Source organism: Macrobrachium nipponense, chromosome 40 (assembly GCF_015104395.2).
Source record: "Macrobrachium nipponense isolate FS-2020 chromosome 40, ASM1510439v2, whole genome shotgun sequence".
Taxonomy (NCBI): Eukaryota; Metazoa; Arthropoda; class Malacostraca; order Decapoda; family Palaemonidae; genus Macrobrachium; species Macrobrachium nipponense.
This window is the reverse complement of record NC_061101.1, coordinates 8044037-8061879: the sequence shown is the minus strand read 5'-3', so window position 1 is coordinate 8061879 and position 17843 is coordinate 8044037. Positions and strand designations below refer to the sequence as shown.

Genomic DNA, 17843 nt, shown 5'->3' with positions numbered 1-17843 from the left:
AGATCATTTAACGCAAGTTGTGTCATATTAAACTAACATTAGTAGTTTCAATTCAATATAAGGGAGTTTCATTATATCTCATTTTTCACCCTCTCCGAGAGAGAGAGAGAGAGAACCCATTATTCACGAAGCCAAGAGTACTACATCTTACCATTAATTATAGCATGCAGAATTAACATTATTTTAGTCTCTTGTGTCTTTCATTTACACAGCGTGATACGTACGCGCCTGTGTCCATTGCAGTTTGCAAGCATTTATTTATTTCATTTATCGAGTACTTCAGCGAGGGACTGAGCATTTCTAAAATTTCCATTACCTGTCGTTGCCCGAGTGGTCTTGTTCATTTTTATCCCAAAAGACTTGCGTGTACCGCAAGCACAAACCGCACAGTGTGCCACCGCAAATTCATTACTTCCAGACAGGGAAGGTCGTTACCAGTTTTAGGACTGGCCACCACCAGTGCACGTCAGGTCTTACCATTTTACAGTGCCACTAATTCTTGACACTGTCCATCGACTGGCTGCTGAAGTACTCCCACCTTTTACTTTCTCTCCTCCACTATTACCCTCTGCCATGAGCAGTGCCATTTCACTTCAGTATATTTAAGTATACTGCATGTAGTGTCCGGGACACACCAGCACGATACCAGTGCTCCAAGGAATGCCTCCATAAGTGCCATTGCACTGTACAGACGTACAGGTAGCCATTAAACCTGTGTGTCCGTCCTATGGAACGCCCAAGTAACTAGTGTGTCCGTGTACAAGGGTCAGTGATCCTTCGGAACCACTCAACAAAGGGAGGGACGCCTCCCGAAGTGCCGCAATACCAGCCCTAAGCATGAGCTAGCTCTCAAGGAGAAGGAGCTCGAGGTGGAGCAGGCACGACATGTGAACGCCGAAGCCCTAGCCATGCAGCCAGCTCCCAGTCCCACACTTACGGTGTCATCCAATCCTATTGCAGCATTAACGCTCTCATCCTGAAGTGGACTGAGGATGAGCCCGAGGCATGGCTGGAAGAAGTCCAAGCCTTATTCGAGAACTACCCCTACCACTGCCAAGCACCTGGATGGCAAGGCTAAGACTGCCCTCCGCTCACTGGATCAGGGTCACGAGGGGACCTGGTGGAAGTTCGCCGGGTCATTACAAAGGCCTATGAAATCACCCCCGAGAGGTGGAGGCAGCATTTCCGAGGTCAGGCCAAGGAAGTTTGGTTGGGCCTGGGGAGATTACTCCTACCACAAAATCCAAGCCTTGGGCAGCGTGGCTTGACGCCATGTCGTGCACCGAGTTCCAGGACCTGTTTAACAGGATCATGCTGGAAGACCTCTACCAGTGTGTACCTGGGCCACTCGCAGTGCACCTTAGCGACAAGCAACCCAAGACACTTGCGGAAGCTTGTCGCCTGGCTGACGACTGGGAAACTTTCAATTTCAAACCCCTCTCACAGCACCACCCACCGACGCATGGTGCCACCCGGTCCTCTCTCTGGATCCACACCACGAGGCCAAAGGGCGCCCACCAAGGACACCCACGACTTGCAACGTTTGCAAGAAAGTGGGTCACCTCACAGCAGAGTGCTGCCTCAAGAGTGCTGCGAGCCACAAACCTCCTCAGAACCCTCCTAGGCCACCGAATGGTGCCTCAGCCTCCTCTCAAGACCAGTCAGATGCCTTACGGAGACCAGCCCAGCAGAGGGACTCCTGCAGAGCTGTGTGGCTACAGGGCACTACTCCCCTGGATATCCCGGGTGCCCCAAGCACGTGCCTTCGACCAGGCATGTCCACCTGATCAGTGCCACAAACACCCCTCGACCGTTATGCCCGAGTCCAGGTCTCACCCTGAGCGGGTGTGACCACTTCAGTCACAGTGGCACCCCTGGATGGCTCTACCCTACCTGTGACTCTGCCAGTTGCGGTAGATACCGGCTCCGATCTGTGCCTCATAGACAGGGACCAAGTGCCACCCAGTGCCACCGTCGACGAGCACATCAGGTGGGCCATGACTTGGGTCGAAGGGCAGTCCAAGACCATTCCCACAGTCGTCCTGCAGGTCACCACTCCTTGGTGCACCAAACCTCACCGCCTAGGTGTAGTGCGTACGATTCGGCATGGAGTAGGTTTTCCTATTGGGACGGGACCTCCTCTGGGGATGTTTCCCTCTCCCCCACACCACTCCAGGGCCAAGCTACCTCACCACATCAAATCACGGCCAGAGAGGACTCTTCACCTTGTGCCAGGGCCATCTCGGCCTTACCGTCCAATGCCACAGAAGAAGTTCTCGAACCAGTTCTGCCGAGACTGTGGCCGCAAAGGGTCACATGTCTGCCAAGTACGTAGGGTGCGCGCATTACAATATTCCTGCCATCGCAATGCAGTTACAATCCTTCGTTACTAGGACCCCCAGCTCAGGGCCCTATAACCGTCGCACCCCTCCAAGGTCATTATCCACCAAGCCATGTCAGAGCCTTTGATGACTCCGGCGCTCAAATCTCCCTGATAAGTGAAGATCAAATCCAGGAAGGGGCTACCATTGATAGACGGCAACTGATCACGATTGAAGGCATCAATCATAGTAAGATATCCTTCCCACCGTCCAATTGAGAGTCGTACGACCTCACCTTGCCAGGTATGTACACTTGCAGTTGCAAGCTACCTTCCAGGAGGTTACGACCTCATCCTAGGGCATGACCTGAGGTCTCCCATTTCCAAGGGCACGCTGAGAGGTATTGCACCTCCAGTACCCGCCACAGGTCCAATCGACCTCAACTCTCTGCCAGTGCCACTTGGCAGCACTGAGCAGTGCCAAGCTCCGTCCAGCCTGGACGTAGAGCCACCACAGAACTTGACTTCTGCGCCTGGCCACGAGCTAGTGCCGGCGCCTAACCTAACCAAGATCCTCCTACAGGAGATCTTCCAACAGGCATGGAGCTTACCGCAGCCCATGGCCAATCCAAAGTCCATGAGTCTTCTTCACCCTCACCACTGTCGCCCGAGGATGAAACCTCCGGTCAGACCTAACCATTCATACCTCCTCTGGAAAACCAGGAACTGCCCGACCAGGAGTCAGCCTGGAGTTTTCCCCCTTACGACGGCTGTCGCAGCAGCTGGAGTTGAGGGCCTCCCTGCAGTAGGTTCCACCTCTACGACGGTTGCTGCAGATACCGAAGTAGGGTGTTCTCCTGAAATCCCTCCGCTACCACTGCCTCTGCTCCTGCCGGCGTTTTCTGGCCTTTCCCAAGAGTCGGTGCCTCGTCTACTCCTAGGACTGGTATAGCCAGGTCCTGGAGGAATAAGAAGAAGAAGAAGAAGGGACGTAGCAAATCATTAACACACTAACCAAAGAGCCACATGCTCTCCTTGACACCTGTGCCCGAGGTACAGTGTCGCATTCAATTGCAGAGTGATCCTGGTACTACCCAGAGAAGGTAGCCAGCCTGATCTCTGCCAGTAGAACTAACCCTCTAACCCCTAGCCATCGTAATACTAACCTCACTTAAATATAATTACCTCATTGCATTTCCATCCTGGTCAACTAACTACTCATCATCCCCACGCACCATTACCTCACCTCATATATTTTAACAATTCCGTCGCTGAACAGTATTGTGCGTACCACACTCTGGAATGATTGCGTCTTCATTTTAACTATAATGAGTAGGTTAGGCTAATGATTTAGTACCAAGGCATTAGGTTTCGTAGCAAGTAGAATTTTCAAGTAACCTTATCTAGGGGTAGAGTAGACTGTCGCCACAGACACCCGTAGTTATTACTTAGGCTAGATTACATCACTACATTAAGTTAGTACACTTAGCATCTTTGCCTATAAGTAGGTAGGACATTGTAGTCAGCCGTATCGCTGCTCAAAAAACTTCAGTTATTGAGTAGGAGAACTGGGTATTCGAGGCGATCAACTTATTTAAGCCAAGACCTTCACGCCCGAAAGGGAGTGAATGCCTTCTTAACAGGGGGAGCTGCTACGTTTATAGAACGCCTCGCCTTCCCAGCAGAGTTTTAGTGATATTAATTATAAAAGAAGCAGCCATGCCTTCTCCTAAAGCAACTGTTGTTGGGAGAGAGGGCATGTCATAGGGAGGTATTTCCGTCTGACGGAAGCTTAGGGTAAGAGAGGCGAGTCACAAGAGTAGCTAGGCTTCGCGATGGATTTTAGGGACTTCTACAATAAGACCTATTTTCCTTCCCAATTTGCTGGCGTTGTGTTTACCACTTTTTCAGGCGATGCTCGAGGCGGTATTTGGAAGCGCCCCGTGATTCAAAAACAACCAGTATCACTCTCAGTCAACTGCAGTCTGTGATCCAGGACAGATGTCCAGCCGGCCAGCCTCACAAACTTAAGCCTATCAGCTCGGTGTACTGGTGGACACGAAGTCAGCCGCATTCTTCCACAACGATACACTGAATATTGCATCCAGGTACGTCTAAAAGTGTAACTTCAACCCAGCACCTTTTACTACCATACGACTCTTGCTAAATTCATTTTCAATTCTCATTTTTACCCCACCCCTTCTACATCAAAGCCCTTTGTCCTCATCGGGCCACCTGCTTCCCTTTGTGACTTGTTAAAGACCAAGCTTTCAGTGCATACCTCAGTGAACATTAAAAGTTCCTTCTCCCCATAATTAGAGAATTAATCAGCCTTAATCAAACGCAAGAAGTCATTTTTCTTTTATCTCGTTAATTCTGGGATTCTTTTCCAGATTCCATGAGTCACGTGCCGTCTCTCTGCCCGCAAGTGTGCATTGCCCAAGTTTTATGAAACCAGCTTGAATTCATTCAATTACATTTCAGCCATTTGTGAGAGATATATAAGTCCCACCGTGTTGGACGCTGCATTTACCTTTTCTCCAGGCCAGCAAGGGCCTTTTTGTAAATATAGCTGTAAAGTAACGAGCTGAGTTTCTGGAGACCTTCCCTCTATAGAATTATCAATAACTATCATTTACGGTAAGTTAAAGCATTTCCCCTTGAAATCCCTCAATTATTTCCGTTTACGTATCTAGCCTATCTCAGGCCGCTAAATACGTAAATATATATATATGTATATATATATATATATATATATATATATATATATATATATATATATATATATATATAAGTATGTATGTATATATATATATGTGTATATATATATATATATATATATATATATATATATATATATATATATATATATATATATCTATATATATATATATATATATATATATATATAAGTATGTATATATATATATATATATATATATATATATATATATATATATATATATATATATATATATATATATATATATATATATATATATATATATATATATATATATATATAAGTATGTGAGATATATATATATATATATATATATATATATATATATATATATATATATATATATATATATATATATATAATTAGAATACTAGACTTTTAAAAGCTACTTTTTAAAAGTAAATTCACATCAAAAGACGGATACATTCCTCCCATTATAGGAGAAATCACACGAAAAGACAGATTCATTGATGTCATTTTCATCTGAGCTTCTTTTTAGTCAACATCTTTTTCTTTTGTAGAATTGAGGCCAAATTCCCCATTTGTAACAACCGTGGATTCAGTTCTGTTCATTATTAAGCTTTATGAATTTCTGTTTTATTCATAGCCAAAATGACAATCAACTACGTCCTGCTTCACATATCCATATCAATTTTGAGTATGAGTCTATGAAATAGATCTAGAGGTTAGAGGAATGAAAAGATCCAGTTATAATTTTAAAAAACAATAAGTGCAGAGTTAATTTATCTAATTTAATAGATAATCCATTAAGGAATTTAGACTTTGTTTTTATTTTTACTCGATGACGTTTATTATATCGCAAAGTAATGAATGCCATCTAGCGAAAATTAAAGCAAAGTTTAAATTCCTCATTGGATTATCTCTTAAATTAGATGATATGCCTTTACAGTCTCCTCAATTCTATCCCTGTCTTAATCAGAACTTAAAGTTTCTGGCAAAGTCTTGAAAGATAAACGAACCCAATTGTGGTAAGTTTTTTTTTTTTTTTTTTTTTTTTGTTTTTTTTTTTTTTTTTTTTTTTTTTTTTTTTTGTAAGTTTTTCTCCAGAGTCTAACAGACCCAAACCTCCTTTCAGAAGAACCAGCTCCCTCGGGCCTCCAAGAGTGAGTTAAGTCATCCACACTAAATGCATTAGGAACTGTAGTTCTTAAACTTGTCTTGATTTCCGTCAAGAAAAATGAAAAGAGTCTCTTCATTTTAGGTTTTTATAAGAAAGGGGAAGGAATGGAGTGAATATTTGTGTGAGTATTTGTTAGAATACTCTAATGAAAATCGTGGAAAAAAAGAATATTGCAAAATATTCTTTTGGTAATACCATAGGCTGTCGTACATGATCACATCTCGACAGCTCCCCCTCCTGGACCCAGATTTGATATGTCCCCCCGCCCCATCCCCCGGCCCTGGTTTAGTATCGCCCCTTCCTCGTTCCTGGTTTAGCTTACACAACCCCACCCCACTTCCTAGCCACCCCCATTACTCCATATTCAGTGTAAGTACCACCACTTAGAGATCTACCTTCCTACTTTCTGGGTTTGTCCAGGAATCTTCTTTCTTTTATCAGTCGTATTCCACGTGAAGAAGTGTTATAACTTCTAACCATTACAGCCCTCGGCAAATTTTAAAAAGTTCACATCTCTCCAGTTCTATACTTTATCGAACAGAAGACAGCGTTACAGAAGAGCAATTCTGTAGAGAAAAATTTTTATATTCCATCACAAATTTACATTTTATCACAAAGGAGCAGAAAGTAACAGTCGATCTATCATAGATTTTTAATAATCTAACGCAATAAATATGGAATGTTACGTTCAGATATGCTTATTTTATGATTTCCGCGTGCTTCCTGCTAGTATGACTTTTTGTTTTATTCTTGTTATACATCTTTTTAGATGCGGTTCACCTCATAACGCTAGCAATTAATTTCGATTCATTATTTACATTCAGTAATCAGTCATTCAAAAGGATGAAGTATTGTTTCTTACCTTTATAACTCATGTTTACTTATCAATTGAATACTAGGGTCATGAATCGGGTAGGATTTGTTTTTCTTTTTTTTTATTGATAATTCTTGTAATTTTTATAGTGGCACAGAAGCCTGATTATAACAGAAAATTCTTCATACTTCAATAGTTGCATTGTACACTTATATGTAGACACATACTCACACATACTTGATGCATATAGTTTTATAAATTACTGGAGCGTTCTCGAGAGTAAGAGAAATTTTTCTGTGAGCCCAATAAGCAAACAAATACCTACTTTTTCACATAAGACAGACGAATAAATACCACGTTTATGAAACACTGGTAGGAAATATGTTTCCCCTTTAATTCCACACGTTTTTAAGAAGCCTTGTCGACCAAAAAAAAAAAAAAACTAGAGATATGAAGTGGCAGTTAAAAATATGGCCGCCACTAAACTCAAAACTTTGTTTGGTTCATTGGCCATTAAGAGAAGCTAAATGATATTAAGCCAAGTTGAAAGTTTTATTGCCACGTAAAATGAAATTTTCTCCCAAAGGGTATAAAAGCCAATGTTGATATTTGGGTTTCGGCTCTGGCCATAATTGGCGCTATTTGTTTTGCTTTGTGTGCCTAGTGAATATTATTAAAAGCAGTTCTGGTTTTGTTTACTTTCGAACTATTCCTCGATGCCTGGAGAAGTTACTTCTTGAATATGCTTCATAGCAAAAGCTCTTTTTAGTGTTTATGTGTCAATATTTGTATGCATTTATCGATAATAAAATAATTCCATAAAAATAAAGAAAATTTTTTAATTAACAATAAATAAATGCTTCATAGCAAAAGCTCTTTTCAGTGTTTATGTGTCACTATTTGTATGCTTGTATCAATGGAAAAATAATTCCATGAAAAATATGAAAAATAATTTTTTAAAAATTAACAATAATTAAATGCTTTATAGCAAAAGCTTTTTTGAGTGTGTGTCACTATTTGTATGCTTTTATCATTAGAAAATAATTCCATAAAAAATAACAAAATAATTTTTTTTAAATTAACAATAATTAAATGCTTCATAACAAAAGCTTTTTTGAGTGTTTATGTGTCACTATTTGTATGCTTTTATCAATAAAAGAATAAATTCATAAAAAATACAAAAATTAAATGTTAATTAACAATAAATAAATGCTTCATAGCAAAAGCTTTTTGGAGTGTGTATGTGTCACTGTTTGTATGCTTTTATCAATAAGAAAATAATTCCATAAAAAAACAAAAATTATCACATATAAAAAGACAGTCACAATGGTTGTGTCTTTATTATGCATCTAGACTTGCATAGCTCTTAATGCAAGCATAATCCTTTAAAATATAACCAGTAACAACAAATTCTGACAACATAATAATCAGAGGCAAATACAATCGTCATACTCATTTTCAATATCACAGAAGCATGCTTGCGAAATTCTTTGGGACTACCTATGGGTAGTAGTAAACACAAAGAGAGAGAGAGAGAGAGAGAGAGAGAGAGGGAGCTGTGCATTTCCACACAGGATAAGAAAAAAAAATAAAAAAAAAATAAGTAGAATAGCACGTCACAAAGCTCAATTTCATTTCGTGGTAGGTTTTGGGTTTAACAATACTCTTATTGACGATAAAAGCCAAAGTAGTGCTTAAAAATGTATTGATGCACATTGCTAAAATTACTAGGAAAGACTTTCGGATACTGCTCCGTATCCCTCTTCAGTATCCGAAAGTCACTCCTAGTAATTTTTAGCTTTGTACAAAAATATATTTTTAACACTACTGTGGCTTTTAATTGTCAATATTATAGCCTCGTTACGGAGGTTCCTTAGTTCAATAATCTTATTGCTAAAAAAATTATTTTTTTAAAAAGGCATCATGAAGAAAGAGTTCTTATGGGATATTTGACCTTCGTATGATATTATAATATAGAAAATATTATGCTTTGTTCGAGAGCAACCAGGTAAGCTCCAAATACCCGATTGGGATAAAAAAAATAATCCTATTGTTAAAAAAAAGTTTTTTAGAAAAAAAGCATCATGAAGAAAGAGTTCTTATGGGATATTTGACCTTCGTATGATATTATCATATAAAAAATATTATGCTTTGTTCGAGAGCAACCAGGTAAGCTCCAAATACCCGATTGGGATAAGAAAATAATCTTATTGCTAAAAAAAATGTTTTTTAAAAGGCATCATTAAGAGAGAGTTCTCATGGGATATTTGAACCTCGTATGTTATGGTCATATAAAAAATATTAATCCTTGATCGAGATTAACTAGGTAAGCTCCAACCACCAAACTGGATAAACAATTTCTTATTATATGTATTGCTCCAAAGTGAAGGTTAAAAAAATTGTCTATTGAGAAAAGAGATTTCGCTGGGTTTGTGACCTCTCGTAGGAACTTATCAATTCATTCTAAAGTATAATTGTACAAAGCACAATATTTCGTCCATATGAATTATTAAGTACTAAATAAACATCGCTAAATATAAAGTTGAGGGTATGTGGCGTTTTGGAATCTCTAAACCTTTTGTATTTGTTCCATTACGTATTAGGATTTGCGAATAGTTACTTCATTCTGGTATTAAACTAAATATGAAGTAAAATTAGAGGGATCAGGTCAGTCGTCATAAAGCTGATTTTCTTTACCATATCTCGATTCAGCTCCTGATGTTTACCAAATATCAAGGTCGTGTGTATCAAAGCCGTTGCTTAGTGCGTGATAATACTAATAATAATCAACTCTCGAGACTTTCCATTATAAGAATGATGATTAAATGGATTAAATAGAAACTGCGGGTAATAACTTAAGAAAGAAAAACTTTAAGAATTGCCGTGAAAGGTATATATATATATATATATATATATATATATATATATATATATATATATATATATATATATATATATATATATATATATATATATATATATATATATATATATATATATATATATATATATAATATATTTTTTTTTTTTTTTTTTTTTTTCCCTAAAAGTTTTGTATAACTTCCCAAACTTCATCAATATGCAGAGACTAATATAACTCACGAGAAGAACTTTTTTTTTTTCTATATCTGTAATTTTTCTGCGCTTCATAAACTTCACTGAAATATTTTATTGATATTCTTAACCCGTTGTTGAAGTCAATTTAAGCCCGATGGCAAAGAAAGTTATACACTTCCACTTTACTTTCTAATATTTTATATATTACTGTTTTGGAACTAATATTGGAACTAACACTTGATCGATGCACACTTCCCTGTCTGGCCCTCCGTTGTTTTATTAATAAATTGCAATGATATACCGGTTATTACTGAATCCAGACTAACAAATGTCGATGCACTATCATCAAGAACAAAGTATCAGTTCATTATTTACGACGATTTTTATCTAAGAGTTTAGACCACAGAGAGCTCAATACATCATTTTCTAGGACCATTTTAAAACAATCGATTGAAGTATGAGCTACCAAAAACAACTATTCTAAAATCAACTAAGGATATGGCTCTAAGACAGTTTAATACAGCCTTTAGGAATCACGTGTTACACGCATTACGAAATCTGTAAAATTAATTCCGAATTGAAGAATACTCCAAATGTTATTCAACATTAGATAACATTGCTTAATTGTGGTGATGTCAATGCTTTTTCACGAGTATTAAATCTCTCTCTCTCTCTCTCTCTCTCTCTCTCTCTCTCTCTCTCTCTAATTTAAAAAATTAGACTTGAAGAACTTCCATCTTTTCTCTCTCTCTCTTTGTTCATATTAGTTTGTAACGTATTCAAGAACTTTGTGTGTCTATCCCACAAATTAACAACACTGAATATCGTATCTACATATTTTCTTTAAAAATTAGGCTTGTAGAACTTCCATCTTTTCTCTCTCTCTCTCTCTCTCTCTTTCTCTCTCTCTCTCTCTCTCTCTCGTCTCTCTCTCTCTCTCTCTCTCTCGTAGTAGCCATCTTGCTTGGGTGAGACGTACCCGCTGAAGTCAGATTAATCAACAGATATCACAAGTTTCATACGACTAGAATTTGAGAAATATCTAGAAAGTGTTCGTGAACTATCGGTGATAAGATTAGTGTGAAAATAGTAGGATAAAGCGTCTTCTAAGTTAGTTTAACAAGTGTAATACTGAAATCAGAACAAGATGGCAGTAAGTTCCAACTGCGGGAAGAGGTGGCGTAATTTAGCTTGCTTGGCGGATTCGCAATACGATGAGGTAGCAGGAAGGGAACTGGCATTTCTCATCTATGAAATCAGCAACAGTCCTAACCAAAAAGATACAAAAGCATTCATAGATATATTAGAAGGATATAATCCTTCAAACTGGAACAAATCTAATGAAAAAACATCTTGAAAATAATTGAAGAAGTTCCAAATAAAATCCAAGTGGTCAAGAGACTCATAAAGAAAATATACATCAAACCAACATATTCCGACAAAGAAATGAATAAGGTGAATCTTATGAATATACTAATTGATGCATTAGGAAAAAGATGCCAAAAGCATGCAAACTGTGTAAGGTTTGGTATAGCATAGTCAATCCACAAAACCTAATCAGAAAAAGTGCTGCATGCAACATTCCGACCCATCCACAGTGTGCTGAGGTAATGCAGATTTGAGAAAAGATACAAGAATTTTTTGTTCAACATGTCTATCATGGATAGACAATGTTATTAAATCAAGATTGAATGTACAAATAGTTGAGGATGAAGAGAAGAGGAAGGAGGAAGAAGAAGAAGAAAAAGAAGAAGAGGAAAACGGAAGAGAAGTAAACAAAAATGAAATGACAGAAAAAAATAAGGAAAACAAGAACAAGATAAAAGTATGGATCAGAGATACTCATTGATACTACATATGATGCATAAGCAGCATACCTACGAAGAAATAAATTACGATATGACAACAGAAAAGCAAATCCCGAAGAGGCTCTACCCAGATCTACACAATGACGGAAAGAGGAAAAAATAGACAAGAAAGACAAATCTGCAACCTTTTGAAAAGAGGGGAATTGCAGATTTGGAGAAAGATGTTACTACAAACATCCTAAGGTATGTCAAAACTATGAAATATATGGTAATGTGCATACTTAGAGGCTATGGGGATGATTGCAGAGATCTGCATCCAAAAATATGTAAAAACCTAAAGAAGGAAAAGTGGATGTAAGTTCGACAAAAAATGCAAATATATGCACCCTGTAGCCATGAATCATAATCAAATAAATAACCAACCAAGTAATAAAATCCAAAATAAGAAAGAAACAGATAAAGAGAGAAATCAAGAATATCAGGTAAAAGAGAAAAGCAAACCACCAATGAGATATGCAGAGGTGTCAGCAAAAAATTTCAAAGCATCAGCTCCGAAATTCTACTCAAGAGATAATAACTGTGTTTATTATGCAAGAGGATATTGCAGAAACGGAGAAAATTGCAGATTCAGACACAAAATGAATAATATGATGAAGGAAGATCAATATTATGGAAAAGTTGGATTTTTTAATGTCATAATTTCTGGAAATGAAAAAAAGAACACATACCAGAACAGGAAAGAGACATGGGAAATCCTTATTACTACCAATATTAAATGAGGAGAAAACACGCAAACCATCATAGTGATGAATGCGCAGGGTTTAGTTACGAGTAACTCAAAAAGAAAAATAGAGTACTTAGAAGAACTAACCCAAAATGAAAAGAAATAGATATAATGAATATAAGTGAAACCTGGTATTCCAAGAGACTGGGAATGATGATCAAATAAAAGGGTTCCAAACTTATAGATCAGATAGAAAAAATAGGAATCAAGGGGGAACCGCAATATATGGGAAAGACAAAAAACAAGGAAAATATATGGAAAATATAGTACCTCAGAATGTGAACTAATAGCGGTAGAATTTGAATCTGAAAAATTGATGAACATAGTAATATATAGACCTCCTAATATCTAAGAGTTTGACTTAATAATTGAAAAATTGGATGATATATTGTAGAAATCACAAGGACTGGACTATTCTCCTATCTGGTGACTTCAACTTCCTTTCGTAGAATGGAAAGAACGAATAGGAGACTGTGGTTGTACTTAATACATATAAAAAAAGAGAGTAATAGTAGTGCAGAAGATAAGAGGCAATTTGAAAAGCTATTAGATATGCTACTAGAATACAACATTCAACAAATAAATCACCTGCCAACAAGAAAGGAAAATACTTTAGACCTAGTATTTGTGAACGAGATGAATTATGTTAAAGAAATAATAGTTTATAATGCGAGTATTTCAGATCATAATGTCATAGAATTAACAGTTCATTCCAAAAGCAAGTGAAAATAGAGATAAGCAAGAAATGAAAAAGTGGGAAGGATATGGAAAATACAACTTCTACAGTAAAAATATAAAATGGTCAGAAATTAATGAAGAATTAAACAAAGATTGGGATAACATTTTCGTAAGTGATGACATAAGGGGTAAATACGGAGATATTATATAAAATATTGGAGAAAATAGTGGATAAATATATACCGAAGAAGAAAAGTAAACATCATTCATGCATACCAAGAGACAGAAGGATCTTGTTCCAGAAAATCAGAAAGTGGAAAAAAGGTCTTGCAAAAGAAAAAAATGCATGAAAAGTTATAGAACTAAAAAGTAAGATAGAAAATGCAGAACAAAAGATTATACAATCAAAGAAAATGAAAAACGGGACTTGGAAGAAAAAACCCTATTAAATATCAAGCAAAACCCCAAACATTATAACTCATATGCGAAGAAGATGAATAAAAGAAGAATAGAAATAGCCCTCTAGAATTGAAGGAGATTAACGAATGAAAAAAGGAAATTTGCAACATACTAGCAGAACGATATAAGAGAGAATTCACCCTAGAAATATAATGAAGATAATGATATAGAAGTAAGGGACGAAAATAGTGAATATTTAGCTGACATAGAAATTAATGAAGCTGATATTGTGCAGTCAATTAATGAAATTAAAAATGGAGCTGCTGCAGGGCCGGATGGAGTCCCTGCTATTTTGTTAAAGAAAGTAGTTCATTCTATCGCAAAGCCAATTGCAATATTATTAAGACAAAGTGTAGATACAGGCAAGATTTATGATGACACAAATTAGCATATATCACCCCTACTTTCAAAAGTGGATCAAGACTAGAGGCAAGTAATTATAGGCCTGTGAGTCTAACATCACATATTATGAAAGTGTATGAAAGGGTAATGAAGAAAAAATATTATGAAACATTTATAAAAAAATAATTTGTTTAATATAGGACAACACGGTTTCGTACCCGGAAAAAGTACACAAACCCAACTGTTGTTCCATCCGTGAAGAACATATTCAAAAATATGAAAAGCGAAATGAAACAGATGTGTTTATCTAGACTTTGCAAAAGCTTTTTGACAAAGTAGACCATAATATATTAGCAAAGAAAATTAGAAAACACAATATCGTAGATAAAGTAGGAAGATGGTTAAAAGAATTTTACACAACAGAAAACAGATAGTTATTGCAAACGATGAGAAATCGGATGAAACCAAGGTAATATCCGGTGTGCCACAAGGTACGGTGCTAGCTGCAATATTGTTTGTTATTATGATTGAAGACATAGACAGTAATGTTAAGGATTCGGTAGTGAGTAGTTTCGCTGATGACACAAGAATAAGTAGAGAAATTACTTGTGATGAAGATAGGAACGCTCTACAAAGAGACCTTAACAAAGTATATGATTGGGCAGAGGTAAATAGGATGGTATTTAACTCTGATAAATTTGAATCAATAAATTATGGGAGACAGAGAATGGAAAGCTATATGCATATAGGCGACCTAACAATAATGAGACAATCACAAATAAGAAGCAGTTAAAGACCTTGGTGTGATGATGAATAGAACATGTTATGCAATGATCAAATAGCCATTCTGTTGGCAAAATGTAAAGCAAAAATGGGAATGCTGTTTTACGGCACTTCCAAAACAAGAAAAGCTGAACACATGATTATGCTTTATAAAACATATGTTCGTAGTCCACTTGAATATTGCAATATGATATGGTACCCACACTATCAAAAGGATATTGCACAAATAGAGAGTGTACAAAGGTCCTTTACAGCTAGAATAGAAGAAGTTAAGGACCTAGACTACTGGAAAGACTACAATCCTTAAAATTATATAGTCTAGAAAGGAGAAGAGAACGCTACATGATAATTCAGGTCATGGAAACAGATAGAAGGAATAACAGAAAATATCATGGAACTAAAAATATCAGAAAGAGCAAGCAGAGGTAGATTAATAGTGCCCAAAACTATACCAGGAAAAATAAGGAAAGCACACAGAACATTAATCCACTACGCACCAGCATCGATAATGCAGCGTCTATTCAATGCGTTGCAGCTCATCTGAGGAATATATCAGGAGTGAGCGTAGATGTTTTAAGAATAAGCTCGACAAATATCTAAACTGCATCCCAGACCATCCAAGATTGGAAGATGCAAAATATACCGGAAGATGTACTAGCAACTCTCTGGTAGACATTAGAGGCGCCTCACACTAAGGGACCTGGGGCAACCCGAACGAACTGTAATCTGTAAGGTCTCTCTCTCTGTTATATCGGTTTGTAACGTTATCAAGAACTTTATAAATTTTTAACCCACAAATGAACAACACTGAAGATCGTAATCTATTTATTTGAAAAAAATTAGACTTGTAGAACTTCTTTTTTCTGTTATCAAGATCCCCAATCGCATAATGACATCACTGCCAAGGACATTATGCCCATCCACTCCTCCAATTACATCTAAAACATCGCTCCTTTTGGGATAGATTAACGCAACATAGCGAAGGCATTCCTTCTTTTATCCCTGGAATCTTTTCTCGATGTATACTACAGGCGCTTTGCAAATTGGATTCCCATCTTCCACTTGGCACTTGCAAAGGATTTCCGAGGCGGAAAAGTGCTAGTCATTAGACCGGAAGAATCATGCACGGAGGCAGACCGAGAAACAGGCAAAAAAAACAAAAAAAAAAAAAAAAAAAAAAAATCAATTTCTTTCGCCTTTCACGTCACCATGTATAAAAATATATATTTAAATGTATATTCTTATAAAATTTGTAAAAAGTATGGTTATTTTTTGGGTGAATTGACAAATTTTCTTTATGATCGGTAATTACCTTACATGGAGAAATATTCCTTGGAATTGGTAATTATCTCCGATTTTACTTTATAATTTTCTTTGAATTTGTTTCATTATTAAGTCAAACTCTTTAGTATTAGGAGGTCTATATATTACTATGTTCTTATTAATTTTTCAGATTCAAATTCTACCGCTATTAGTTCACATTCTAAGTTACTATATTTCTCATACATTTTTCCTTGTTTTTTGTCTTTCCCATTTATTGCGGTTCCCCCCACCCCCTTGATTCCTATTTTTTCTATCTGATCTATAAGTTTGGAACCCTTTTATTTGATCGTCATTCCCAGTCTCTTGGGAATACCAGGTTTCACTTATATTCATTTATATTTATTTTCTTTTCAATTTAGGTTAGTTCTTCTTAGTACTCTATTTTTCTTTTTGAGTTACTCTTAACTAAACCCTGCGCATTCATCACTATGATGGTTTGCGTGTTTTTTCCCTTCATTTAATATGGGTAATAATAAGGATTTTCCCATGTCTCTTTCCTGTTCTGGTATGTGTTCTTTTCTTCATTTCCGAAATTCTGACATTAAAAATCCAACTTTTTCCATAATATTGATCTTCCATCATCATAATTATTCATTTTGTGTCTGAATCTGCATTTTCTCCGTATCTGCAATATCCTCTTGCATCATAAATACAGTTCTTATCTCTTGAGCTGTATCTTGGAGCTGATGCTTGTAAATTTTTTTGCTGACACTCCATATCGCAGTGATGGCTTTTGCTTTTTTCCTTCACCTTATATTCCTTGTTTCTCTCTTTATTTGTTTCTTTCTTATTTTGGATTTTTGTTTTATTTAATTGATTATTTATTTGATTTTGATTCATGGCTACAGGGTGCATATATTTACATTTTTTGTCGAACTTACATCCTTTTCCTTCTTTTAGGTTTTTGCATATTTTTGGATAGAGATCTCTGCAATTATCCTCATACCGTCTAGGTATGCACCATTTACCAGAGTTTCATAGTTGTGACATACCTTGGGACATTTGTAGTAACATCTTTCTCCGAATCTGAATTCCATCTTTTCAAAAGGGTGCAGATTTTGTCTTTTTCTTGTCTATTTTTTTCCTATTTATTTCCCATCAGTGTGCAGATCTGGGTAGAGCCTCTTCAGGATTTTCTTTTGTGTTCTCATTTCGTAATTTATTTCTTCATATGTATGCTTCTTGATTGCCTCATATGTAGTATCAATGAGTATCTCTGCATCCATACTTTTATCTTGTTCTTTGTTTTCCTTATTTATTTCTGTCATTCAGTTTTGTTTACTTCTCTTCTGTTTCCTCTTCTTCCTCATCCTCTTCTTCTTCATCCTCAACTATTTGTACATTCAGTCTTGATTAAATAACATTGTCTATCCATGATAGACATGTTGAGCAAAATAATCTGGTATCCTTTTCTCATATCTTGCATAACTTCAGCACATTGAGGATGCGTCGGAATATTGCATGTAGGAAACATTTTCTGATCAGGTTTTGTGGATTAACTATGCTATACACTTACACAGTTTGCATGCTTTTGGCATTCTTTTTCCTATTGCATCAATTAGGATATTCACAATGTTCACCTTATTCATTT

At 36.7% G+C, this 17843-nt stretch overlaps 1 protein-coding gene across 1 annotated transcript in view; it reads right to left on the bottom strand.

Moving 5' to 3' along the window:
• Positions 1 to 2389: 2389 nt before the first annotated feature.
• LOC135211822 (uncharacterized) overlaps positions 2390 to 17843 on the bottom strand; it is a 42853-nt gene continuing 27399 nt past the window's right edge. The window contains exons 3-4 of the mRNA XM_064245032.1: positions 3086 to 3279; positions 2390 to 2542 (exon numbers count right to left, since the gene is read on the bottom strand). Of these exons, the coding sequence (XP_064101102.1) occupies positions 2390 to 2542; positions 3086 to 3279 (347 nt within the window). The remainder of the gene's footprint in view (positions 2543 to 3085; positions 3280 to 17843) is intronic.